The 26,708-nt window shown below is 35.9% G+C and overlaps 1 protein-coding gene and 1 non-coding gene across 13 annotated transcripts in view; one reads left to right on the forward strand and one right to left on the reverse strand.

The window, feature by feature from the left end:
- Positions 1-26,708, forward strand: part of Huwe1 (HECT, UBA and WWE domain containing E3 ubiquitin protein ligase 1) — a 141,837-nt gene that overhangs the window by 15,955 nt on the left and 99,174 nt on the right. For all 12 annotated transcript variants that reach the window (XM_077793592.1, XM_026407399.2, XM_026407403.2 and 9 more), the window contains 3 exons: positions 18,913-18,981; positions 25,095-25,193; positions 25,891-26,097. In XM_077793592.1, coding sequence (XP_077649718.1) covers positions 18,937-18,981; positions 25,095-25,193; positions 25,891-26,097 — 351 coding nt within the window. In that variant the 5' untranslated portion in view covers positions 18,913-18,936. The remainder of the gene's footprint in view (positions 1-18,912; positions 18,982-25,094; positions 25,194-25,890; positions 26,098-26,708) is intronic.
- LOC113195796 (U6 spliceosomal RNA) lies at positions 1,834-1,938 on the reverse strand. Its single transcript, XR_003302466.1, has one exon. It is a non-coding gene; the product is annotated as a U6 spliceosomal RNA (small nuclear RNA).

A 26,708-nucleotide genomic window follows, 5' to 3' on the forward strand; every position in this document is an offset into this window, starting at 1 on the left:
TATTCCCTTTTGTTGAGTCATACAATGATAGAGTTGTTCATAGATCAGAGTGTGACATCAATTTAAATTTTTACAGGTACTTGCAAAATGACCCTTAAAAAGAATTGTATTGAATTGACATTCCCACTGACAATGTCTCTGAGTGCCCTATTCTCCACCTTTACCTGCCAAAGCAGGATATTTTTTTTTTATCTTTTTAATTTTATCCAGTCTAGTAAGTGGGAAATAGCACCTCCTTGCCTTGCTTTCATTAGCATATTTTTTTTAACTTCTAGTGAGGGTGAGCAAATGTTTATACCTGCAGTTTGCAAATTCATGCCCCTTCACTTGGTTTTCAGTTGGATTATTTGTCTGGGTTTGGGGAATCATTTGTATTAGAAACAACCTTTCTTTATCCTTTTGCAAATATTTTTTGTGTTTATGATTTGAAATTTTTGTGTAATCAGATCTTATTTTTTAATGATTTCTCTATTGCATGGCTTTTCTTGGAAGGTTCTTTCCCTGCCAAGATTATAAGAATATTTTCCTGTATTGTCTTCTAATACTTTTCAAATTTGAATTTCTCTGTTTAAGTACTGTTGAAAACTAGTTATGTACTGTTATTTTGGTCCAAATGGTCACCTATTAACTCCTATTTTTTTTTGAGAGAGAGAATTTTTAATATTTATTTCTTTTTTTAGTTTTCGGCGGACACAGCATCTTTGTATGTGGTGCTGAGGATTGAACCCGGGCCGCAAGCATGCCAGGCGAGCATGCTGCCGCTTGAGCCACATCCCCAGCCCCAAACTCCTATTTTTTATTCTGGGAAGGACTGGTCAAATATACTACACTTAAAAATGAATTATGGAAAAGTGTAATTTTTTTAAGATTTGGAATTTGTGCTAGGTAGAAAACTTGCTTATTTTTTAGCTCCTTAGTTTTTGAGAATAAGTCAGATTGTTTGTTTAATACTCAACATTTGTTTGTATTGAAAGCTAAGATTATATAGATACCATTTTAAGGGATCTTAATTACTGTTTCTACTTGATTGTTGCTGAGAATTATAGTATCTTTGCATACTGCAAGCTCCTTTTATGTAATATAAATATTTTAAAGTGACAGATTGGTCACATTGCATAGTTTATTTAAAAGATGTGAAACATGGGCTGGGGTTGTGGCTCAGTGGTACAGTGCTCACCTAGCATGTGTAAGGCCCTGGGTTTGATCCTAAGCAACACATAAAGATAATAAATAAAGGTATTGTGCACACCTACAACTAAAAAAAGAATATTTTAAAAAATGTGAAATACCTAGGTGCTAGGCTATGCATGGTGCTCTTCAATTAGTAACACAAAACCGTTCTGTCTATACTGTATATTGGGGTGTATACTTATTTATTTATTTTTGGTACTGGGAATTGAACTCATAGACACTTCACCCCTGAGCTATATCCCCAGTCCTTTATTGTTTTTTGTTTGTTTGTTTTTTTAATAATTTTGAGACAGGGTCTTGCTAAGTTGCTGAGGCTGGCTTTAATGATTCTCCCATCCCTGCCTCCCTTGTTACTGGGATGAATAGGCATATGCCACAATGCCTGGCAGTGTTTAATTTTAAAGTCTTTGTTCTGCAACTTTCTCATCAATGAACTAATTTGATCCTCATAACAATCCTGTGAAGTTGGAATTATTTTGATAAAAATGAAGAGTTTGCTGCCTCAATAATTACTAAAACTAATTTGCTCTTTTAAACGATGCAAAATAATTTTTCCTTCCATATTCATTTGTACCAGCCCAAAATAGTTGATCTGATTCATATTTTTTATTGTCACATGGCCTACACATTATTTTTTTATTTAAAAATATGAAACACTTCACGAATTTGTATGTCATCCTTGCTCAGGGTCCACGCTAATCTCTGTGTTGTTCGAAGTTTAGTATACGTGCTACTGATTGGGAGTACAAAGCCTACACATTATTTAGTAGGCAATATTTACCTTTGCAGAAATGTAATTTGAGAATGAGACTGCAGCCTCCCAATCTCATTGTTTTCAGTTGAACTTTTTAGTTAATATCAGCGCTTAACAGTCTGGAGATTCACATATGCCATGTCTTTATATGTGGTAAATTTGTAGAAAGGTTGAAAAAAAAAGTTCTTTTTTGCTTTTGATTAGATCTGTATGTATTTATATCTATAGAATATCTGGCAAAGAGGGCTGGGGTTGTGGCTCAGTGGTGGAGCGCTTGCCTCGCATGTGTGACGCCCTGGGTTCGATCCTCAGCACCACATAAAAATAAATAAATAAAATAAAGGTATTTGTCCAACTACACCTAAAAAATAATAAAGAATATCTAGCAAAGTTGCTACCTTTAGATTAAGGTGGAGCTGAATGGAACAGAACAAGCAACAATATGGCTTATGCTTTGCCAGGCACAATTCTATGACATAAACTCTGTTATTTTACAGAAGTGACTGAGTTAGGAACAGTAATTTGTCTGAGAATATACAGCTAGAACATGGAATTTAAGCCCAGGTCTGTTTGTTTTCCAGGCATTTCCATCATGCTGTTGTCCTCTGCTTCATTTTTTTTTTCTAGTAGTGTTCCTCACTTCTGCCTTTAATTTATTAAAAAAAAAATCCATGTGGATGGAAGCAAATCACTGAAATTACTGAGAAAAATAATCATTGAAAGTTCTCCTTCCATATAGATAAAACTTTTGTTAGAATCCATTAAGGCATGTAAAGTCTAGATTTAGAAATCTAATTTCATCCAGCTGTTGTTTGTTGTTATATAAGAGCTGTGCTTCTTATCCACCTTTTTTCAATACAGGACTAGAGGACTTAATCTAGGCATACAGATTCTCCCATTATATATAGGACGCTTGATCTTTAGAGATGCTACTTGTTTCTCTGTAAACTTAAGAACATAAGAGAATTGGAGCTAAATATTGCAAAAGGTTTAGAATTCTGTTTCTTTGGTACCCGGTATTTTCTTTATTGTATTTAATAATAGCTTATCGTGTAGCTTTTAGGAACATACCTTATACCTGTTCTTCACAAATCAAAGGGATATAACAAGTAAAAACATTGTAATAGCTAAGCATACATACAGTGTTGTAGCTGTCTTTCAGGTGTTTCAAGTCATGGATGCTTAGTCAATGAAACTATTGACCATCTTCACGGGAAAATATACATGCAAAATTTTCCATATAATTTCAGGGTTTTGGTAGCAGTCCTACAATAAAGGATGATGAATTCTAAAGATTTCCCTACACTTATTTTTTTTTCTGTGTCATTAAGTATGTCCAGATTGATTTGTTGTGTGTTCTTATATTTCCTAGTAGATATTTTTCTATACTTTGGCCCAAGGTGAAAGCTGGGCTTATTGTTTTGCTAAAGGTATGCTCTGCTTTATGTAAATATAATCTATAAAAATTCAGTCTTTAGTGCCTGAGTTGGAATCCTGGGTCTCATGCGTGCTAGGCAAGTGCTCTCCCACTGAGCTACACTCCCAACACCCCAAACATTTCCCCAGCTTTTTAATTGGTGGATTAGAGTTGTACATAATGATGGGATTTGTTGTTACATATTAGTACATGCACACAATAGGCAATATAATTTGGCCATTATTACTCCCCAGCACTTCCCCTTTCTTCCCACCTCCTAGCCCTTTTTCTACTAATTTCCCTGAGATCTACACCCACCTTTATTTTCCTCTATAGTTTCTGCATATGCACAAAAACATCCTTCCATTGACCTTCTGAGTTTGACTTATTTTGCCTAACTTAATGGTCTTTATTTCCATCAATTTTTCTGCAAATGCCATAATTTCATTTTCCTTTGTGGCTGAAAAATATCCATTGTGTATGTATACCACATTTTCTTTTTAAATTTTAGTTATAGGTGGACACAATATCTTTATTTTTATGCAGTGTTGAGGATCAAACCCAGAGCCTTATGCATGCTAGGTGAGCACTCTACCTCTTAGCCACAACCCTAGCCCTAGTACCTTAATTTTATTTACTTTAAATACCACGTTTTTAAAATCCATTTATGGACACCTAGGTTGGTTCCATAGTTTGGCTATTGTAAATTGCAGCACCCCAAAATATTAAAAGGCAAGATGATCATGGTTTGTGTTGGGATAGGGTTTATCTTATTACTGTATCAGTCTTATGATTTGTGTTTTCAGCTTTGGCCACTAGAAGAAAGATGCAATTTCTTTGTTTTGTATACTAATTTTGTTCCTTTGTAGTACTGTTGTCTTTAGCCAACCATTTCCCCTTATTTTCTACATTTCTATATACCTGGTTATCTCATAGTACCTATCTCAATGTCCTGCATGTAATATTTTCATAACTATTGAGTGGAAAATGAGGATTAAATAAATCTTGTTAAGTTAATTTCTTCAGTTGAAGATTTCACCAAGAGAGTTTAATATGACTTGGATTTTTTTTAGCTTTGTTTTACATTTACTAGCTATTCATTTTTTTAATTGACAGTACCTCTGCTGGTGACAGGAAATATAAAGGCAGATATGACATGAGTTCCCCTTGAGTAAAATTCAGACTAGTGGGGAGACTGTCAGGTAAAAAGTTGTGTTGATTGAGGTTGTATTTGCAGGATACCATGGATGCACTATCAAGGGGGTCAGTTATACTCTGGGGGAGAGAAAAATCTCAAAAGGCCCCAGAGAAGAGAGGTGTCTTAAGTTGAACTTAAGGGATATCCAGGGAGCAGCCATTTTAGCAGACAGCAGTGAGTCAAGGTATCAACTCTTGTGTTTGGAAAACTAAAAGGCTTGACATGGCTAAAGCATGCAGGGAGTCCTACTGGAATATAATGTAATATGTTGCTGATAGAAAATAGGCAGGGAACTAAGTCCCATAAGTCTCAAATGCTGGTTTAGGTAAAGTGTTTGGTTTAGGTAAATTTTGAGTTTTAGAAGGATTGCTCTAGCAGCAGTGTGGAGGATGGGAATGGAAAGATCTGACAGGATAAAGTTAATTTAAAATTTCTTTCATACGAAAGATTGCCCAACATATCCCAGAATAGAAAACAGTATAATGAATTCCCATGTAGCTGTCACCTGAGTTCAACAGTCATTTGGAAACAATTATTTTGAAACAAATTCCTAATGCATTCACTCTCAAGGCTGGCCTGTGTAGACAAATAAACTGTACAGCTTGAAAAAAAAATCCCTACCTCAGATCTGAGTTAGATATTTGTTTCACCAGGCATTTTTATTTTTCAAAATAAGTTTCAGGTGAAGTGATCTTTTTTAAGTAAATTGACTGCTGACAGATGAAGATGTTTTCCTGAAGTCACTGAATGCTGACTATGGCCTTTTGGGTCCAATTCACTTGTTAGAATGGGGCTAGCTTTTCTGTGGGATTTTGACATTTGAGTAGAGTATTGGTTTAAAGCTGATTTCTTAATTTTCTGTTAGAAATGGGAAAGGCGGAGAAAGCATTTGTATCTTTGAAACAGATGTGATTAGATAAAAAATACCAGTCGTTGTTATAATTGCTCTTTTACACCAAGTCTGGCCACAAATAACGAAGAGTATTGGAAACAGATTCTTAAAGGGACTGTTTTGGAACATCAATTTAAAGTTTTGTAAACAGGAATTTTTCCTTTCCTCCATCATACACATAATTTAAAACTTGGGCATTGCTGTTTTTATTTTTTGTTGAGAATGCGAAGAAGGACTTCTTGGCATGCTCATTTCCTCTCTTCTGACAAACTGATAATCTACAACGTTGGTGAGCCCTATTCTGTTGCCTAGTTGTTTTGATACCAGTTTCTTTAAAGTAATTGGGAGTAAATGGCCAGAAGGATAATTCCCGCATTTGTAGCAGTTTCTCAGACTATAGAGTAGAGGATGTGTTCTCAGTTAACATTCTCACCTCCAAAGTCAATGTTGAAAATTTCTGATTCCACTTTGTTTCCCTTCCCATATTTTCTTTGCATGATAATACTGCAGTGCAAAGAACCCTGAGCAAGCATGCACACTTAATCTGAGGTGTTCAGATTCTAAATGAGACTGTCATAGTATTTCTGCAGGTAATTTCCAGATTTGTCTTGGGTGAGTCAAGGTTATTCTAATGTTGCTTTTTTTTTTTTAAGAGAGAGAGAGAATTTTTAGTTCTTGGCGGACACAACATCTTTTTTTTTTGGTATGTGGTGCTGAGGATTGAACCCAGGCCTCACGCATGCCAGGCAAGCACGCTACCGCTTGAGCCACATCCCCAGCCCCTCTAATGTTGCTTTATCATTACATCTTACTGTCAGTAAACAATAAAAACTAGGTCAGCAATCCTCAGGGAACCAATGAGAGTCATGTTTTATGTATCTGAGGATAGGGAGACTGGTGTCTATAGGAGAGGGGGGGTGTAGGGTTGGCTGTGTAAATAGATATTATGTGCACTGTAGAGTTGTGGGACAAATTTGTGTTTTTTAAACACAGTTCTTCCATTTAACTAGCTCTGTGGCCACTTTTGGCCTCAGTGAACTACGTACAGTCTTCATTTCCACGTTAAAATGATTAGAGACAATGCATGGTAGGTATAGAATAAAGTTACCTGTTGCTATGATCATAAATGGTTCTTAAAATATTTGCTGACAGGATATTAATGTAGGTGATTAGAATGTTTTTGTCTCTTTCTGATATAATGGATGGTCAGGACAGCTCCCACCTGAGTTTACATTTGGAGACTGCAAGAGGCAAAGGGAATCGTTGCAAGACAAAAAAAAAAAAATAATAATAATCAAGTATTTTGCTATTTGGGACATTGGAGTTTAATGTCCTCTAAGTGTTTTTTTTTAAGTCTCCTAATGCTTTTCCATAATATCAGTGCTAGTTTGAGGCTGATTTTAATTTATCCTCACTCCCATGCATCTGTGTAATACCAATAATTTATCACATCTTCAAAAATCGATTGCTTCTTGTGTACCAAGCTCTGATGGCAGCTAATCCAAGCCTTTGTTTAGATGATACTGTTTTCAATTTGGTGTATGTCCTTAGGCTGAGGGGCCACTATCCTCTTCCTTAAGAAAAATTTTACAAAAGAAAGAATTCTGATTATAAGTGACTTAGAAAGTTTGGAAGGATCTGGAAAGCATGAAGTGTAAATAAAAACTGTTTTGTTCTGCCATCTAGAGGCAGCTACTGATAATGTATATTTCTGCCCTTAGGTTTTTTCACCTTCTATATCCTTTGGCAGACATTTTCTCATTAATAATCTGGAAACTGATACGTACAGAGTGCTGTGTAAACGCATTCAAAGTGTTACCCAGTCAAGATTTAAGAGATTAGGGAGAGATTGTGCTAATTCTGGATAGTGTTTGGGTTATTCAAAACCTGTTTTAAGGAGAAATAATGAAAGGCTAAATGCTTCTCTTTCTATAAGTTTCTTAGGGATTCTTTTCAATTATCTCCCCTACAATATATTTTGGGTCTATTTAAAAAGATGTACTAGTGTCCCCCCCCAATTCCTTTCTTTCAATGAGTTCATAGTATTCTGCTTCTGTTTATAGCCATCCTTTTAAAAAAAAACCTTTTATACACATGCTGTCTATACTTCTTCACCTGACTCCAGCTTCTCTTTCTACCATATCCCTCTATCACTTTTCAGGTTATGTCCAATTCTAGTGCACATTTCTCTGCGAATTTATCTCATTTCAACATTTAATGCAGTTAATCACTTTTACCATCTATTGTCTTTCAGGATACCATGATTAACTAGTCTTGCTCTTTGCCAACTTCTCTATTGCTGGTTCTCCTTCCTTTGCCTTGCCCATTAAGTGTTAAAACAAATAATTCACTTGTGGGCTTTCTACCTTTCTTCTCTGTGAGCAGTCATTTCTACACCCATGGCTTCAAGTACTGTCCTGTATGCTGAGAGTCACAGGCTTCATTTTCAGTGCATACTTTTTTCCTGAACTCCATTCTGCAAACATTTGCATACCTATCATGTGGAAAATAAGGTGTTAAGTGCTGAGAAGTTAATCTAAGAAATCAAACCAATAATCACAGTTAGATTGTGGGGTGTTGTAAAAGAAAAAAATAACAATGGGACCAGCATTAGGTGGATTGCCTTGAGAAGCCTGAGTGTTAGTTTTAATGTAAGCTCCTTAAATCGAACTAGTTGGGAGGGAGGAAAAAATATTCCAATGGAAACAGTACTTGTAGTGGAGTATGGGCCAGAAAGGACTTAGAACATTCTGCAAAGCAAATTAAATAGACTAATGTGGTTGTACAGAGAGAAGGGATTGGAGAGAGTTCCAGGAGCCAAATCATACTCAGACCCCCATGGGTCATGGTTAGAATTTGTATACAATTGGGGAAACCATTGAAAGATTTTAATCATGGAAGTAACAAGATCTGATTTATGTTTTAAGTAGATTACTTTTGCTGCTGTCTGGAGAATGGATTGAGAATGGAATTGGTGAGATTAGTTATTCCTGTTTCAGTTGAGAAAATAAGCACACAGGTGAATTTGACCATGGTCATGTAGTGAGTAAGTGATATGGCAGGGATTCTTACCCAGGTGTACTGATTCTGAGCCTGGATCCTGATCTGATGCTTTTCAGACTTTAATATGTGAATCATCTAAGGATTTGTTAAAGTGCAGATTCTGAATCCTCAGGTGTGAGTGGGTCTTGATGATAAATAGGGCTACCGACGTTGGGCCACACTTTTGAGGAGTAAAGCTAGTCTGCCATTACACTCATGTGCTACTGACTCAGATTTCAGAACTATGGGTATCCTCTGCCCTTAAGCTGGTTTAGTACTAGATTTTATCAGAGGTGATAACTACAGAATAAGGTCACCCTTTAAAAGAGTGACTTCCCTTGGTATATTTTAGTTGTACACATTTGTTCCTGATGTAAATGGCAAAATAAAATTCAGACCTTAAAGGTAAGGGAAAGTTGAGGAATGAGGAATTTAAGAAGTAAATGCTCAATTAAATAGAAGTATTTAAGTAATGGTAATAGTTATGGATGGTGAGTCATAGTTCATTTTCTTAAAGCTGGTTAATTTTCTTTTTTAAATATTTTTTTTTTTTAGTTGTAGATGGACCTTTATTTTTATGTGGTGCTGAGGATCAAACCCAGTGCCTCACAGGTGTGAGGCAAGGGCTCTATCTACTACTGAGCTACAGCACCAGCCCCATTAAGTTTCTTTCTAACCTAAATTTAGGAAGAAGTATTTATTACCCATACAGATGCTAAGTGCTTAGAGTTCTGATTCTGACCCCAAAAAAGGCAGCAGTCCATTCTTGGGGATTTGTTTCAAACTATTTTTTTGATAGAGGATTTTTATGTAATGGAGTTTTCACCTGTTTAACTTCCAGAAGGTAGAACTCATTCTCCTATTAGTCCCCTTCCTCATTGAGATTGATAACTTAGCTTTTCACTTTGTACCCCAGTCTCTTCCCTCTTGAAATAATTTTTTGCACAATAGGATCTAACAGTGTATAAGGATCTGTCACAAATTTATATTTCATCTGAAAATATTTACTTTGTGCCAGAATTTATTAACCAGGCAAGGTACTTTTCTCTTAGCCTCAATTTGCTCTCTGTAAATTGGGACAAAACTTGGCTTGAGGGTTGAGGACTGCATGATAGAATATCATATGCACCTGCTGGGCAACAAGTCAGTGTATTCTTTGGAATACTTGAATTGGTAGACTTGAAAGTATGTTCTATCTTCTAATAAGCTTTCTTTACGTAAGATTTCTTGGAACTATTAATAATGTCAGTCAGCCATGTGACTGTCCTACAGGAAAGGAAATTCTGTTCATAACATTTCCCAAATTATAGAGCAAGATGCTCTAACACACTTTAAAAAAACTAACTCAGTATTGTCTGGATTATAGTGGGCATTCAAAAATATTCTCCTCTCCCACTGTGAAACCAGCATAGAAATTTAAACTAAGTATTTCTTACAATAGAATTATAGAAACCAGTTTAGCTTTGTACTTGTTAGGGAGACATTTGTGTTTGCTCATTCATTTGTTTTGGCTTGATTTTTTTTAATTGGGTGTATCAGATGCTCACACTTGGTACTTAGAGTATAGAGCCACTGATGTAGATAACCCGAGACAATTTACAAATCTTATGCAACCAACAGCAGTTTGTAGGCATCCATAGTCTGGTGTTGGCAGCAGAAACACCAACTAAGCTGCTTTGTGAGAAATGCTTGGCTGTAGTTCCTGACTGCCTAACTTCCTTGGTTCCACCCCATATTCTTTTTATTATTATTATTAGTTGTTCAAAACATTACATAGCTCTTGACATATCATATTTCATACATTTGATTCAAGTGGGTTACAAACTCCCATTTTTTTCTCCCGTATACAGATTGCAGAATCACATCGGTTACACATCCACGTTTTTACATACTTCCATACTAGTGTCTGTCATATTCTTCTGCCTTTCCTATCCTCTACTATCCCCCCTCCCCTCCCCTCCCCTCCCATCTTCTCTCTCTACCCCATCTACTGTAATTCATTTCTCTCCCTTGTTTTTTTCCCTTTCCCTTCACTTACTCTTATATGTAATTTTGTATAACGATGAGGGTCTCCTTCCATTTCCATGCAATTTCCCTTCTCTCTCCCTTTCCCTCCCTGTTTAATGTTAATCTTCTCATGCTCTTCCTCCCTGCTCTGTTCTTAGTTGCTCTCCTTATATCAGAGAAGACATTTGGCATTTGTGTTTTAGGGATTGGCTAGCTTCACTTAGCATAATCTGCTCTAGTGCCATCCATTTCCCTGCAAATGTTTTTTGTCATTTTTTAGTGCTGAGTAATACTCCATTGTGTATAAATGCCACATTTTTTTTATCCATTCATCTATTGAAGGGCATCTAGGTTGGTTCCACAGACTAGCTATTGTGAATTGTGCTGCTATGAACATCGATGTAGCAGTATTCCTATAGGTCTTTAGGGAATACTCCGAGAAGGGGAATAGCTGGGTCAAGTGGTGGTTCCATTCCCAGCTTTCCCAGGAATCTCCATACTGCTTTCCAAATTGGCCGCACCAAATTGCAGTCCCACCAGCAATGTACAAGTGTACCCCTTTCCCCACATCCTCGCCAGCACTTGTTGTTGTTTGACTTCATAATGGCTGCCAATCTTACTGGAGTGAGATGGTATCTTAGGGTGGTTTTGATTTGCATTTCTCTGACTGCTAGAGATGGTGAGCATTTTTTCATGTACTTGTTGATTGTTTGTATGTCCTCCTCTGAGAAGTGTCTGTTCAGGAGCAATAGTAACAAAAACAGCATGGTACTGGTACCAAAACAGGCGGGTGGACCAATGGTACAGAATAGAGGACACAGAGACCAATCCACAAAATTACAACTATCTTGTTTTTGACAAAGGGGCTAAAATGCATGCAATGGAGGAAGGATAGCATCTTCAACAAATAGTGCTGGGAAAACTGGAAATCCATATGCAACAAAATGAATCTGAATCCCTTTCTCTCGCCATGCACAAAAGTTAACTCAAAATGAATCAAGGAGCTTGATATCAAAACCGAGACTCTGCGTCTGATAGAAGAAAAAGTTGGCTCCGATCTACATACTGTGGGGTCGGGCTCCAAATTCCTTAATAGGACACCCATAGCACAAGAGTTAAAAACAAGAATCAACAAATTGGACTCACTCAAACTAAAAAGTTTTTTCTCAGCAAGAGAAACAATAAGAGAGGTAAATAGGGAGCCTACATCCTGGGAACAAATTTTTACTCCTCACACTTCAGATAGAGCCCTAATATCCAGAGTATACAAAGAACTCAAAAAATTAAACAAGAAAACAAATAATCCACCCCATATTCTAATGTGGATCTCTAGCCTCCCCTCAATTCTTTGAGCTATCAGATATCCTAGTAAATTACTTTTCTGCCTTAGTTAGCCAGTCTTGCTGTTTGTACATTATTCTTAGTCAAAACAACTCTACCTAGAGCAAGAAGCTTATTTGTGTGAAGATTTACCAGTAACCTTATCTGTGTTTTGGAAGCCATTAAAATGGTTGTGATTTTCTTAACTCAGTGCATATATTATTTAGTGCTTTTGTTTGATTAATTGAATTGAGAATTGAATTTTTTAATAGATTTTACTTTTATAATTTTTACTTGGTGCATTATAATTACATATAGCAGTGGGATTCATTGTGACATTCATACCTGCCCAAAATTTGACAAAATTCACTCCCAAGTACCTCCCCATCTACTTTCTTCCTCTCCCTGATCCCCTTCCTATATTCTACTAGTCTCTCTTCTATTTGGTGAGATCCCTTTTTATTCCTTTTTTTGGTCTTCTGCATGAGAGAAAATATTTGACACTTGACTTTCTGAGTCAGGCTTATTTCATTTAGCATGGTATTCTCCAGTTCCATCTATTTGCCAGCAAATGCCATAATTTCATTATTCTTTATGGCTGACTAAAACTTTTATTGCATTTATATACCACATTTTCTTTGTCTATTCATCTGTTGACTGACCCTCAGGCTGGTTCCATAACTTGGCTATTGCAAATTGTGCTGCTGTAAACATTGGTGTGCATATATTGCTATAGTGTGCGGATTTTAATTCCTTTGGATAAATAGCTAGAAATGGGAGACCAGGATCACATGGTGGTTCCATTCTTTGTCTTTTTTTGGGGGGGAGCGGGTACCTGGGATTGAACCTAGAAGCACTTAACCACTGAACCACATCCCCAGCCCTTTTTTTGTATTTTATTTAGAGACAGACAGGGTCTTACTGAGTTGCTTAGTGCCTCGCTTTTGTTGAAGCTGGTTTCAAACTTGTGGTCCTCCTGCCTCAGCCTCTGGAGTGGCTGGGATTATAGGCATGTGCCACCTCACCTGGCCATTCTTTGTCTTTTGAGGACTTTCTATAGTGGTTGTACCAATTTTTTAGTCCCACCAACAATGTGTGTTCCTTTTCTGCTCAACCTCACCAGCATTTGTTATTTGTACTTGTTGATTGCCATTCCAACTGGGGTCAGATAAAATCTCCATGTGGCTTTAATTTGTATTAGCAAAATTGAGCAGAAGGTACAGAAATTTACCATATACCTCCTGACCCCACATCTGGATACCTCCTCCAATATCAGCATTTCTTCCCTGGGGTGATGTGTTTGTTATAAATGGTGAACCTACATTGACATGTGAAGACTACAGTTTAAATTAGTGTTCACCCTTGTACTTTTTGGGTTTGGATACATTTATAACAACATGTATCCACTATTATGGTATCACACATAATAATTGGACTACCCTAAAAACCCTCAGTTTTCCACCTCAGTCGTGTGTCTGTCTGTCCCCCCCCCCCCTCTCTCTCTACTAACCCTTGGGAACCCCTGAAGTTTTAACTGTTTCCATAACTTCTTTTCTAGAATGTCATGTAGTTGGAAGCATATAGTATGTATGTATAGTTTGTTTTTTCAGATTGATGTATTTCACTTAGTAATATGAATTTAAATCTCCTTTATGTCTGTTTTTTACTTGATAGCTCATTTCTTTTTAGTGCAGAATAATATTACATTGTCTGGCTGTACCACAGTTTGTTTATCTATCAAAAGACAACTTGGTTGCTTCTAAGTTTTGACAATTATTAAATAAAGCTACTAGAAACAGTTGCACACAGGTGTTTGTGTGGACACAAGTTCATTTTGTTTGGGTAAATACCAAGGAGTGTGATTACTGAGTCATATGGTAAGACTATGTTTACTTTTGTAAAAAAACTATCTTCCAAAATAGCTGTCCAACCAGCAATGAATGAGAGCTGTTGTTCCACATCCTTGCCAGCATTTGATGTTATTAGTGTCATTGTTCTGGATTTGCCCATTCTAATAGGTGTATAGTGATTTCTCATTGTTGTTTTAATTTTCATTCTCCTGATGACTATGATGTGGAACATCATTTCATATGCTTATTTGTCATCTGTATGTCTTTGAGATGTTTGTTGAGATCTTTGACCCACTTTTTCATTGGCTTATTATCTTATTGTTTTCAGAGTTCTTTGTGTATTTTGGATAACCGTCCTATGTCTTTGAAAACATTTTCTCCTCTCAGGGCTTGTCATCTTATTCTCTGGAAAGTGTGTTTTTCAGCAAAGAAGATATTAATTTTAATGAATTTGTGTTTAAAATTCTTGCTTTCATGGGTGATAGTGCTTCGGTTATATCTAAAAAGTTATCACTAAACCCTGTGTCATCTAGATTTTCTTCTTTGTTAACCTTGTAATCTAGGAGAAATCTAATTTTACATTTACATTCAGATTCATGATGCAGTTTGAGTTAATCTTTGTGAATAATTTGAGTGTAAAGGTCTAGGTTTATTTTTGCACATGGATGTGGACTTGTTCCAGCACTATTTGTTGGGAATACTTATCTTTCATCATTATGTTGCCTTTGTTTCTTTGTCAAAGAATAATTGACTATATTTATGTGTCTAGTTTTGAGCTTTATGTTCCATTTTTCTGTTTGTTCTCACTAATATCACACATTCTTGATTACTGTGGCTTTATTTTATTTATTTATATATATATATATATATATATATATATATATATATATTTAGTTAGTTAGTTAGTTGTAGGTGGACACAGCACCTTCATTTTTTATTTTTATGTAGTGCTGAGGATCAAACCCAGTGCCTCATGCATGCTAGGCAAGTACTCTACCACTGAGCCACAACCCCAGCCCCTCTCTGTATAAATTTAGAATCAGTTTGTCAATATTAACAAAATAACTTCTTGAGATTTTTAGTCGGAGTCTCATTGAACGTATAGATCAAGTTGGGAAGAATTTGTCAGTATTGAGTCGTTTTATCCATGGACATGGAATCTGCTTTAGTTAGTTATTTTTTGGTTTCTTTCATTACTGTTTTATGGTGATATTGTGCGAAATTTGGTATATTTTTGCCTAAGTATTTTGGACATGAATATAAATGATATTGTTTTTTATTTCAAATTCCACTTGTTTGATGCTAGTATAGTACATAAGAAAGCAGTTGACTTTTGTATATTAGCTTTATATCCTACAACCTTGCTATAATCAATTACTTGTTCCAGGAGCATTGCTATTTTCTTTGTTTTGTATCTTTAGATTTTCGACATAGATGATTATGTCATCTGTGAAAAAGCACAGTTTTCTGTCTTCCTTCCCTGTCTAGGTACCTTTTATTTTTTTCTGTCATCTTAATGCATTAAGTAGGACTTGCAATATAGTGTCAAAAGCAGTGATAAGGTGGGTTGCCCTTGCCTTGTTCCTGATCTTGGGGGCAAAACTAGTTTCTCACCAAATCTTTTCCTCCAGTAAGTTTTATCATTTTACATTTAATTCTGTGATCCATTTTGAGTTAATTTGTATGTAAACTATGAAACTTAGGTGAAAGTTAATATTTTTACCCCATGGATGATTTCTTGTTTTGGTACCCTTTGTTTATAAAATATTCTTTTTGAATGGCTTTTTCACCTAAGTGAAAAAAACAGTTGGGCATATTTGTATGGGTCTCTTTCAGAGTTCTCTATTCTGCCATATTGATCTATGCTATCTATTCCTCAGCCAATAATACACAATCTTGAATTTTATGTATATATATGTATGTGTGTGTATGTGTATGTATGCATATACAAATGCATGCATATGTGTATATAATTATAAATAGAGTAGAGTGACATAGCAGTGGAATAGAATAGTATTTGCTGGGGTTAGAGAAATGTTGGTCAAAGTATACAAAGCATACATTTCAGGAGGTATGAATTCAAGAGAGATGTTGGACAACATAGCAATTATATAGTTAATATCCCTGTATTATATATATGAAAACTGCCAAGAGTAGATTTTAAGTGTTCTCACCACAACAAAATCTATGTGAGGCAGTATACAGGCATTAATTAGCTTGATTTAGACAATTTGTAGTATTTACCTATTTCGAAACATCATATAAATACATATAATTTTTATTTGTTAACACTGAGCTACATCCATAGCTCTTTTATTTTTTTTTTTTAATTTCAAGACAGGGTCTCATTAAGTTGCCCTTGCTGGCCTCAAACTTGAGATCCTCCTGCCTCAGTGACCTGATTTTGCTGGTATTATAGTTCTGCATCACTATGCCAGCTTTTCAATTTAAAAAGTAATTGTGAGATAATAAATTTCTCTTTTTAAGCCCCCCAAATGTGTATCGATTCATTACTCTTTCTTTTACAAAATTGATTCAGCTGTTGTTATTCCTTTGTAATTCCACATACACTGTAGTATAATCTAGGTTTATTGACCAAAAAATTTTCTGGGTTTTGTATGATAAACATATTTAACCACAGAAACACACATAAATTTTAGGAGATTACATTTCTGCTATGTTCTGTCTTAGATAGCTTCATATATTGAGATCATCTTTATTTTTTTTTTTAAATTAGCCTTTGTAGTTTTCAGTGCACACGTTCTTCCTGTGCATGTTTTGTAGATTTACAAAATCTGGGTGTTTCACAGTTTTTGAGTGATTGTGTATCTTTAAGTTAGGAGCTCACATATCCATTTTTCTACATTTTATCTTGTATCCTATGACTACTAAGATCATTTCTTAGCTGAGAAGGTTGTTTTTGTAGATGTTTGGGGGATTTTCTATGTAAATAATCCAAATAGGAGCAGATTTTTGTTTCTTTCTGGTCTGCATGCCTGTTATTTCCTTTTCATGCTGTATTATAATGGCTAGAACTTCAAACCTCTGTTGAATAGAGGTGGTTTGAAAAGATATCATTGCCATGTTCCTGATCTCAAAGGGAAAGCATCAGTTATTTGGATGGTGTAGGGTTGAGGCTGATTGCTATTTCATGCAGCAGAGGCAGTTTAATTGCCTCCCTGCAAATGACAGTAGCCCCAATAATGTGACAGCCACAGTGGGTGTAGGAAGTTTTCTAAGCAACGGAGAAAAAAAAAAGCAAGCTTGTTAGAAGCAGGCATTTTGTTCATTCTGTATTAGATGCTGAGGTAAGCTTTTTTTTTTTTTTACCAGGGATTGAACCCAGGGGTGCTTAACTATGAGCCACATCCCCAGCCCTTATTTTGAGACAGATTAGGGCCTAAATTGATTGGGGCCTTGTTAAATTTCTGAGGCTGATTTTGAACTTGTGGATCCTCCTACCATAGCTTATGGAGTTGCTGGGATTACAGGTGTGTCCAACTGCACCCAGTATAATTACATACCCTAAATACCAACTATAGAGGGACAGCATCTTTTTTTTTTTCTCAATAGAAACATTTTATATTGATAAATGTTTGAAGTAATGGATGTTAAGTACACTGATTTGATCACTACACATTGTGTGCATGTGTCAAAATATCACACTGCACTCCATAAATATCTACAATTATCTTGTATCAATTAAAAACAAAATGTTTTAGCTAGGCTTGTGATGCACATCTGTAATTCTGATGACTTTGGAGGTTGAGGTTGAGGCAGAAGGATCGCAAATTAGAGGCCAGACTGAGCAATTTAGCAAGACCCTGTGTCAAAATTTTGTTAAAGAAAGCACTGGGGATGCAGCTTGATGTTAAGAGTGCCCATAGCTTCAATCCCTAGTACTGAAATAGATAAATGGAATTAAACAAAATTGAAATGTTTTAGAATTAGAATATATTCTGGATTTTTCATGAACTCTTCCTGAATGCCTGTTGATTGAATGAACACAGGTTATGTGAGCAAATGCAAGCTATTTCCACAGTACTGAATGTATTGGACTAAATTTAGACCAAAGGCTGGCAGAAATTTGTACTTAAACTGTCACCTTTATATTATGGCAACCTTCTTTGTAGGACATTGACCTTTGGTGATTGCTATAGTGAGTACATTGTTACTTGCAGATTTTTTTAAAAAATAAAGAATCTGCATTCTTTCTCTACCTCTGTGCATTTGTCCTACTTTCTAATGGTAGAAAACTTCTCTACCATCAGAAATCACTCAGAAGAGATTATACTGTGGGTCCCATCAGGCTATTTCTCTGCTTTTTTACTAAAGTGATTGTTTTCTGTGCTCAGGACATTTCTGGTAGGAGTCTTAACCTCATTTACTAATTTAAAAAATAATCATATTGCCTTTGTAAAAACAACAAAAGAAGCATATGGCAAGGGCTGGGGTTGTAGTTCAGTGGTAGAAAGCTTGCCTAGCACGTGTGAGGGACACTGGGTTCGATTCTCAGCACTGCATATAAATAAAATAAAGCATTGCTAAAATATACATACACAATCCTTGTTTTGCAGTGAATTAACATTTTGATGCATATCCTTTCTAAATTGTTTTCTTCAGATGAAGTTTATATTATGCATTCTATATTTATATTGTACATTCTACCTTTTTATTTTGTAGCAAGGATCTGTTTGAATTTTATTTATGTATTAACAGTTATATAACAATTCCATTTTTAACCATTTCTCTTTTGGATATTTTGTCCTTTACAATATTCTACTATTATATATGATCATACAATATGGATTCTTATGGTTAAATATTTGTGTGCATCCTTACTACTTTCTTTGAATAAATTTATAGAGGAAGAATTGCGAAGTTTTACAGTGAATTGCAGGACTGTTGTGAATTCTTCCATCCTGAGTTGTTGTAAACATTGTACACTTTATTTTTCAACTAATGGTTTGAGAGCCTTGTAAAAGAAAGACAATTTTGTTTTGGCCTAATTTGGCTTCAGGCTTATGTAGCAGGGATATGGGTTAGTTTCATCTGAGGAAATTCTTTACTCTTCTCATATTCATATCTGTGTCTATATGAGTTGGCATAGCATTGTAACTCTAGTGTTTTTACTTTTAAGCATTTCATATGCCCTTCATTCTATATTGTATATGGGTAAGCCTGTAGAGCTCAAGACTGCAACTTTTAAATTCTAAATTCTTTTGGAATTGTTTTTTTCAGGTCATAAAGCAGAAAATCGAAAACATGAAAGTAGACAGGACTAAACTGAAAAAGACACCTACTGAGGCTGTAAGTATCCAGATGTTTACTTTGCCAGTTTTCTTCATTTTAGAAAAAAAAAAAAACTTTGTGATCAGTTCACCCATGTTGATCTTCTAAAAATGTCTTTGCTCATACAAACTATAATAAAATAGCAACTTTTGGGTGCTGGGGGGAATAAAGAGCCCATTGTAGAGCAGTTTCCTAGCATATATCACACCCTGGGTTTGAGTCCCATCACAACAACAATAAAGAAAAAGAAAAAAACCCAGTAATTTGTTTTTGAAACAGATTTCATTTGGAACTTTTGTTGGTTTAAAAAAAAATGGCCAAGTGACCATGGAATGTGACCAGTGGCATAGTACTTTGTAACTGTGTGTATCTTACATAGGTTTTCAAGCTGTTATTACTATGCACTGAAAGGCAGTGTAGTACAATGGAAAAAACAGATATAGATTCAATTTCTGACTATAGCTGTTGGACCATTCTTGGTTTTGTTTTTTACAAAATGATAGTGACAATACATGCTAATTTTCTTCTGAGGTCAGTTGTATTTTTCCCATGTTTTATTGGTTGTTCTTAGTTATACATGATTGTAGAATCCATTTTGATAAAATTATACAAGCAAGGAATATATCTTATTCTAATTAGGACTTGAGGCCAGTGTTTTATTTTTATTTTAAAAATATTTTTCTAGTTGTTCATGGACATTTATTCATTTATATGTGGTGCTGAGAATTGAGCCCAGTGCCTCACACATAGTAGACAAGCATTCTACCACTGAGCCATGACCCCAGCCCGAGGCCATCGTTTGTTTTCACTTTCTTTTTATTACTGATTTTTTAAAAAAATACCTTTTTAGTTGTCAATGGTCCTTTATTTTATTTTGTAGTTGTTGAAGGACCTTTATTGTATTCATTTATTTATACGTGGTATTGAGAATTGAACCCAGTGCCTCACATGCTAGGCAAGTACTCTGCCACTGAGCCACAACCCCAGCCCCAATATTGATTTGTTTTTGAGGGGTGTGACTGGTGATTGAACCCAGGGATGCTTTACCACTGAGCTAATGCCCCAGCCCTTTTTGCTTTTTATTTTGACACATGGTTTTGCCAGATTGCTTAGGATCTCACTAAGTTGCTGAGATTGACCTTGTGCTGTGGGCTTCTCCTGTCTCAGCCTCCCAAGTTCCTGGAATTACAGGTGTGTGCCACTTCACCTGTATTATTACTGATTCTTTTTGTTTGTTTGTTTTTGGTACCAAGGATTGATCTCAGTGGCGCATAACCACTGAGCCACATCTCCAGATCTTCTTATTTTTTATTTTGAAACAGGGTCTCATGAAGTTGTCTAGGGCCTCCCTAAGTTGTTTTAAATGTGTAATCCTCATGCCTCTGCCTCCCTGGTGCTGGGATTACAGGCATGCTACACTATTCCCAGCTTATTACTGATTCTTCATCATACAATTCAGTTCATCCTGTGTATTGGGTATTCATGTCAGTTGATTCTAGGTCAAGAGTCGAAATTCCAGCTTTAGTTCACTGTTCCATCAGTTATCTACAACCACATTGTGAGGTTAAAGAAGGGTTTTTGAAAATTCTCACATAGACCCTATTTCCCATTACAATTATCACAAGCTTTGGAATCAGATCTGGGTTTTAATCTTACCAGGCTTCTGTTGCCTCATATCCATAGCTACAAAATAGGATTGGTAATTCCTCCCTCTTTGATTTGAGACAGTTTCTTAGCCTAGTATCTGGCATACAATAAATGAGATCATTTTCTAAAATACAGGCCACTTGGGTGTTTTTTAAGAAGTCTAACCTCTGTCAAGTATCACTGAAAACATTTTGCTATATTTCTTACAGTCTTAAAAAAAATCTGCTTTTACACTCACAGTCATTCTGCCCTTTTCACTTGGCAGTTGTGTTAAGGAGGATGATAAATACTCTCTTCTCATCCTTGACAGTATTATGAATTGTCTTTTAAAATTTTTGTAAATTTACTAGGTGGGGGAAAAAGGATTTAATTTTTTTCCAACTTGGATTGCTTCAATACCTATTTTTAAATTTACCATCTTGTTCCTTTCATTTCATATTTGAAATTAGAATACCTGTGCTTATTACTCAATGCTTTATATATATGGGGGGAGGGGGATTCATTTTCACATCTGTTGCTGATATTTTTCATTAACTTTTGATTGGGTTTTCATGTGTTTTGGCATCTAGAAGTTTTGACAGCTGTGTACTAAAATATCTTTGGAACTTGAAGAGCAAGAAGAAAATTCTCAGGCAATGAAAATTAAAAAATAAAGACAGTGGCATCAGCTTTAGAATTCACTAATAAGAGACTTAGTGTGTATGAAGACTTATATGGTAGTACAGGGGTTATATATTATGGGGAGCGATGGTATTAGTCATTGTTTGGCTGTGTATCATGGGGACTATTGCACCGCAGTAAATTCTACATAAATCAAAAGTCAGATATTTTTTAAAGAAAAAAGTTAAAGGAGAAAAAGAAAATATTGGTGAATGTTTACCTGGTCTTAGGGTGGGGATTGCCTTTTCAAAAATTAAAGGAAATGGGAAAAAAACATAATGGAAATGAAAAATACCATATCTTTGGATAAAAGACAAATGACCCATAACCATTGTAACAAGTACGAGGCAATATCTTATATCTGTTGGACATTTATATGTCCTCCCTGGATAAGTATCTATTCAAGTCCTTTGTGGTTTCTTTTTTTTTTTAGTTATTGCTTTGACTTCTTATATTTGTTTGTTTTTTGGTACTGGGCATTGATCCCTCTGGGGTTCTTAACCACTAAACTACAATCCAATCCTTTTTTCATTTTTTTCTTTTGAGCCAGGCTCTTGCTAGTTGCTAAGGACCTTGAAATTTTCATCCTCCTGCCTCAGTCCCTAAGTTTCTGGAATAGGCATGCACCACTGCTCCTGGCAGCCTTTTCCCATTTAAAAAATTGGGTTATTTGAGGGTTTTTTTTTGTTGTTGTTGTTGTTATTGAGTATGGGAATTTTTTTAAATTAACCCCTGGTATTATGAAAAGTGAAATAAGTCCATCACAAAGAGAGAGTCTCAAATAGTAAGAAGTATGGATTTAGGCAACAGGGAAAGTGGGGAATTAGGGAGGAGTTGTTCAGTGGATTCAAATTTACACTTATGCAAGATGAGTAAATTCCAGATCTTTGCTGCAGAATATAGTGCCTATGATTAACAGCAAGATATTTTGTACTTAGAAGGTAAGTGTTCTTATCGCACTCAGAGAAACTTGGCTATTACCTGGATTGTTGTCATGGTGACATGAGTGGATACATACATCTAAACTCACCAAATGTATATGTTAATTATATGCTGCTTTTATATGCCACTTATATCTCAGTAGAGCTCATGTGGCTGGAGGAGGGCACATGACAAGCTGGAGAAAATACTTATAACCCCATGTTTAGTAACTGAGTCAGTAGGAGAAACGAATATCCCAATAACAAAATGGGCTAGAGACATTTCAAATAACAACAACAAAACAAAGCCAGTAAAAGTAGAATTTTCAAGTCACTGTACTTTTAAGGCTTTAGTTGCCCATTTTTTTTCAAGTTGCATATAAGAAGGCCCAATTTCTCTTACTGTGGCCAATACTTGGTGTTATTTTTTAGAAAAGTTTTTAATTGATCACTTTGTATATTGGCAACAATGAAGATAATTTTACTCTAGGTTTGATATTTATTGGCATAAGTCAATATAAACTCTGGTATGCAGCTATTGAACTAGCAAGTGTTATTCTCATTACCATAAATAAGAAAATCACACTTCCTTTGATTTGGGGGAGGTGGTACCAGGGATTGAACCCAGTGGTGCTTGTCCAGTGAGCCACACCCCCAGCCCTTTTAAAAAATATTTTATTTAGAGACATGGTTTCACTGTGTTGATTTAGGATCTCATTGAGTTGCTGAGGCTGGCTTTGAACTCACAATCCTCCTGCCTCGGCCTCCCAAGCCATGGGGATTACATGCATGCACCATGTTACCCGGCTTGTTTGCATTTGTATAGCATGGATAAGATGGTAAATATGCTGTTGTGCTAACTGGATGTTGTGAGCAGAAAAAACAGGTACTTTAGATGCTCAGACCTGTGCTAGAATCAGAGATGAACCCTGTGAAAACTTGAGGGCCTGCCACATTGTAAGATTCTTGGGGTATGGGGAATGTTGCAATGTCTCTTCAAAAATGAGTGACAAGTTGCTGCACACACCACAAAGAAAGAAATAGCATTTGGGGTGGCTCTTTGGATTTGGAGCCAACATTTTGGGCCTGCTATTCTGGTCTACTTTCTTGATAATTTAGTGGACAATGCTGAAATGTTCTTGAAATCTGGAACTAAAAAAAAATTTCTGCCCAGAGGCCCAGGCTATGATGCAAGGTACCCTGCCAGTTGTATATTAAGGCCAAGTAGACCCATATGCCTGACTTAAGTGTTAGCCAAAGATGCTGTATAGTGCCTTTGGCAAGGCTCATTGCCAGAATCACAGCTAAGACCCCTTAAGTTTTGGCCATACTATTTTCTGCCAATATCTGTTTTATACTTAAAAGCAGTTTCTGGCTTATTACAGGGCCTTATTAAAAACAATGCTTGATTATGGGACACACCAATAATAATGCATCATGAAAAAGGTATAATCTAACTTACATAATCAAAAATGGATTTGCATAGCTGCATTCTATTAGAAAGGAAGCAGTATATTTGATACTGGGCCAAAGTAAATCCAGAAGGCACAAAGAAACTCATGAGCAGATGGTTCACATTTCTCATGGTATATGTCTCTGCTTCTTTGCCTCTTCCCCAGCTTGTAGGAAAAGGTGCAGGCCTGGCTTTTGGAAGAATTTTGTCATACATTTTATATACATTTAATCATCAAAAAAATTGAGATAAATCTTAATGTTTACTTTAGGGGGAGGAAAGGTTGGGGGCTTGTCTTAAAGAAAACTATCATTTTAAAGTCCCTTTTATATTCCACATTCTGTTTTAGATGCCAAAATTACATTTACTTTAGTTTAAATTTCACCAGTACATTGCTACATGTGTAAGTGGTATTATTTCATTTCGTAAAAAAGGATGCTGAGATTCAAAGAGGGAGTTTACCAACTACCTAATTCCAAAGCCCATTATTTTTGCAATAGTAAGCTGCCTTTCACCATTTAAGCTCTTTATTATATGAGATAAGTACTTTATTTATATGGCAGATACTTGAACTTTGTCTCTAAGGTAGCTAGTAAATCTGTTTTCCTGATAAGAACACTGGCTGAGAGGTTGGACTTGATCATGGACAAACAGCACAGTAAACATATAATGAAAAACTGAACCCAGATTTGTTTGGTTTCAAATGTGGGCATGTTCCCAGGACATCATATTGCCTTTAAGAGTTAAAAGAACAAATGTAATCACTTCTCTCAGCTGCCATTCGTTAGTGGAATGCTTCTCTCTGCCAGCCCCTATCTCATTTCTCCTTGCCATTTTTGGGAACTTTACTGTAAACTCTCAATCCCCTCCTTCTTAACCTGGCAATCCCATTCATCAATACAAGAGAACAGGAATGTATGTAAATGGGAATCCCAAGTAAGAATAGAGTCTTAGTTTTTACAAAATTCTGAAGCCCTTTACCTTTACAAAATTCTTAAACTCTGCTCTCCAACTGTTGGGGGTTTTAATGTTGCATAAAAATATAGTTCATGACATTCTTCTTCATTAACTCAGGCTTTTCATTATTTCAGTTTCAACATATCTCACCAGGCACACTGTTTCAGACCATGGTCCAGATTCATTAATTTTGTTTATTGTAGATGTTTAGCTTCTCTCCTTTTGTCTGTTGTCTGTACCGTTCAAGCTAGTTTGTCTACATCTATAGGTGTATCCATTTTTTTAAGTGATAGATAGTTGGGTTATTGGGGAAAACAGTATTTCTTTATAAAGGAAAGTAGTGTTTCTTCACAAGGTTTCCATTTTAACCAAGTGATCATCTGGCAGATCTCCAGATGATCACTAAGTTAACTGTGTGGCTTCAAGGGTTACTTTTCCCTTATGTCTTCCTCATTCCAAAGTACCTTTTGTGAATTCTTTCTTGTTTTTCTCAGCCTGCAGACTGCAGAGCCTTAATAGACAAACTCAAAGTTTGTAATGATGAGCAACTTCTCTTGGAACTACAGCAAATCAAAACATGGAACATTGGAAAGGTATGTGATTTATGCTCCCAAAATACAGGACTCACTGTACTGATAAATCATTTTTGTGTGTACTATGTAAAGAGAAATGACAATGGCATAGTCCGATATTCAGCACTTAATAAGTAGTGTCTAGCAAGCATAGCTCTAGACCAGTGGCTTTTATCCTGAATTGTTGCCAAGAAAATTCTGTAGCAGAAAATGAGGAATGCTTGCACATCATATAAAGAGTTTTGAGAGTCCTTTGATTTTTACTTGAAGATTAAAGGAATATTCTTTTTTCAATATTTTTTATATGTTGATGGACCTTTTATTTTATTCATTTATTTATATGCGGTACCGAGAATCAAACCCAGTGCTTCATGCATGCTAGGCAAGTGCTCTATCACCGAGCCACAACCCCATCCCCAGGAATATTCTTTAGACGACTCCAAAAATGAACTTTGGATAAAATGGGTTCAGAATGTAGATAGTCAGGATTCTTCCTTTGAATATCTGTCTTTAGGGATTTGGTGGTATTTACTGCTGGTAGTATATTATTTTGATGGGTGTGTAACAAGGAACTTGGGCCATTTTCTCTCGGAGTATGGTGTTCTCATAGATGGGAAGTGAACTTGTCGAGGCATCATGCTTAGCAGTTTCTTGTAACAAAGCAGCCATGCAGTGCTTTTCTCTTATTCTTAAATACTCTTTTCTCCTCTCTCTACAGTGCGAGTTATATCACTGGGTGGACCTGTTGGACCGCTTTGATGGAATTCTTGCAGATGCTGGACAAACAGTGGAAAATATGTCATGGATGCTTGTATGTGATAGGCCAGAAAGAGAGCAGCTAAAAATGCTGCTCTTGGCTGTGTTGAACTTCACAGCCTTGCTTATTGAGTACAGCTTTTCCCGGCATCTGTACAGTTCCATAGAGGTAGGAAAGGTTCAAGTCTGTGTAATATGTTCTTAACTAGAATTGTGTATATCCATGGGAATTGCTATTTTTCCCTGATGCTCCTTTTAATTATGGAGCTCTGGGTTTTTTTCATTATTAAAGATAATGATAAGAGCTGAGGATGTAATTCAATGGTAGTGTACTACCTAGATTCAATCCCCAGCACTGCCCCCCCCCCCAAAAAAAAGAGAGAGAGAATGGTATGATGTTTCATTGGTATAGCTATCACCCCTGTTAGGATTGATTGAAAGATTTTGTAATGTTGCCTTCACCCTACCTTTTCAAGAATCAAGAAAAATGTAGTACACGTATTGAAGTATTCAAGGGAATTTGCAGAAATTGATCTTTGTTCCAATTTATTAGAAAAGCTCCAGATTACTTTTAAACTATTAGAAATAATTGAATTTTGTTAATTTGTTAATGTATTTACTATTCTTTTAGGTTATAACTTCATACTGCTTTTTGATTATTTCTCCATTCTCCCATATTCTCCTCCAAATATATACAGTCCTCCCTTAGTACCTAGGAGGGGATTAGTTCCAGGAGCTCCTGCATATACCAAAATCTGCTGTCTCTCAGGTTCCTTATGT

The sequence above is a fragment of the Urocitellus parryii genome, chromosome X (genome assembly GCF_045843805.1).
Source record: "Urocitellus parryii isolate mUroPar1 chromosome X, mUroPar1.hap1, whole genome shotgun sequence".
Taxonomy (NCBI): domain Eukaryota; kingdom Metazoa; phylum Chordata; class Mammalia; order Rodentia; family Sciuridae; genus Urocitellus; species Urocitellus parryii.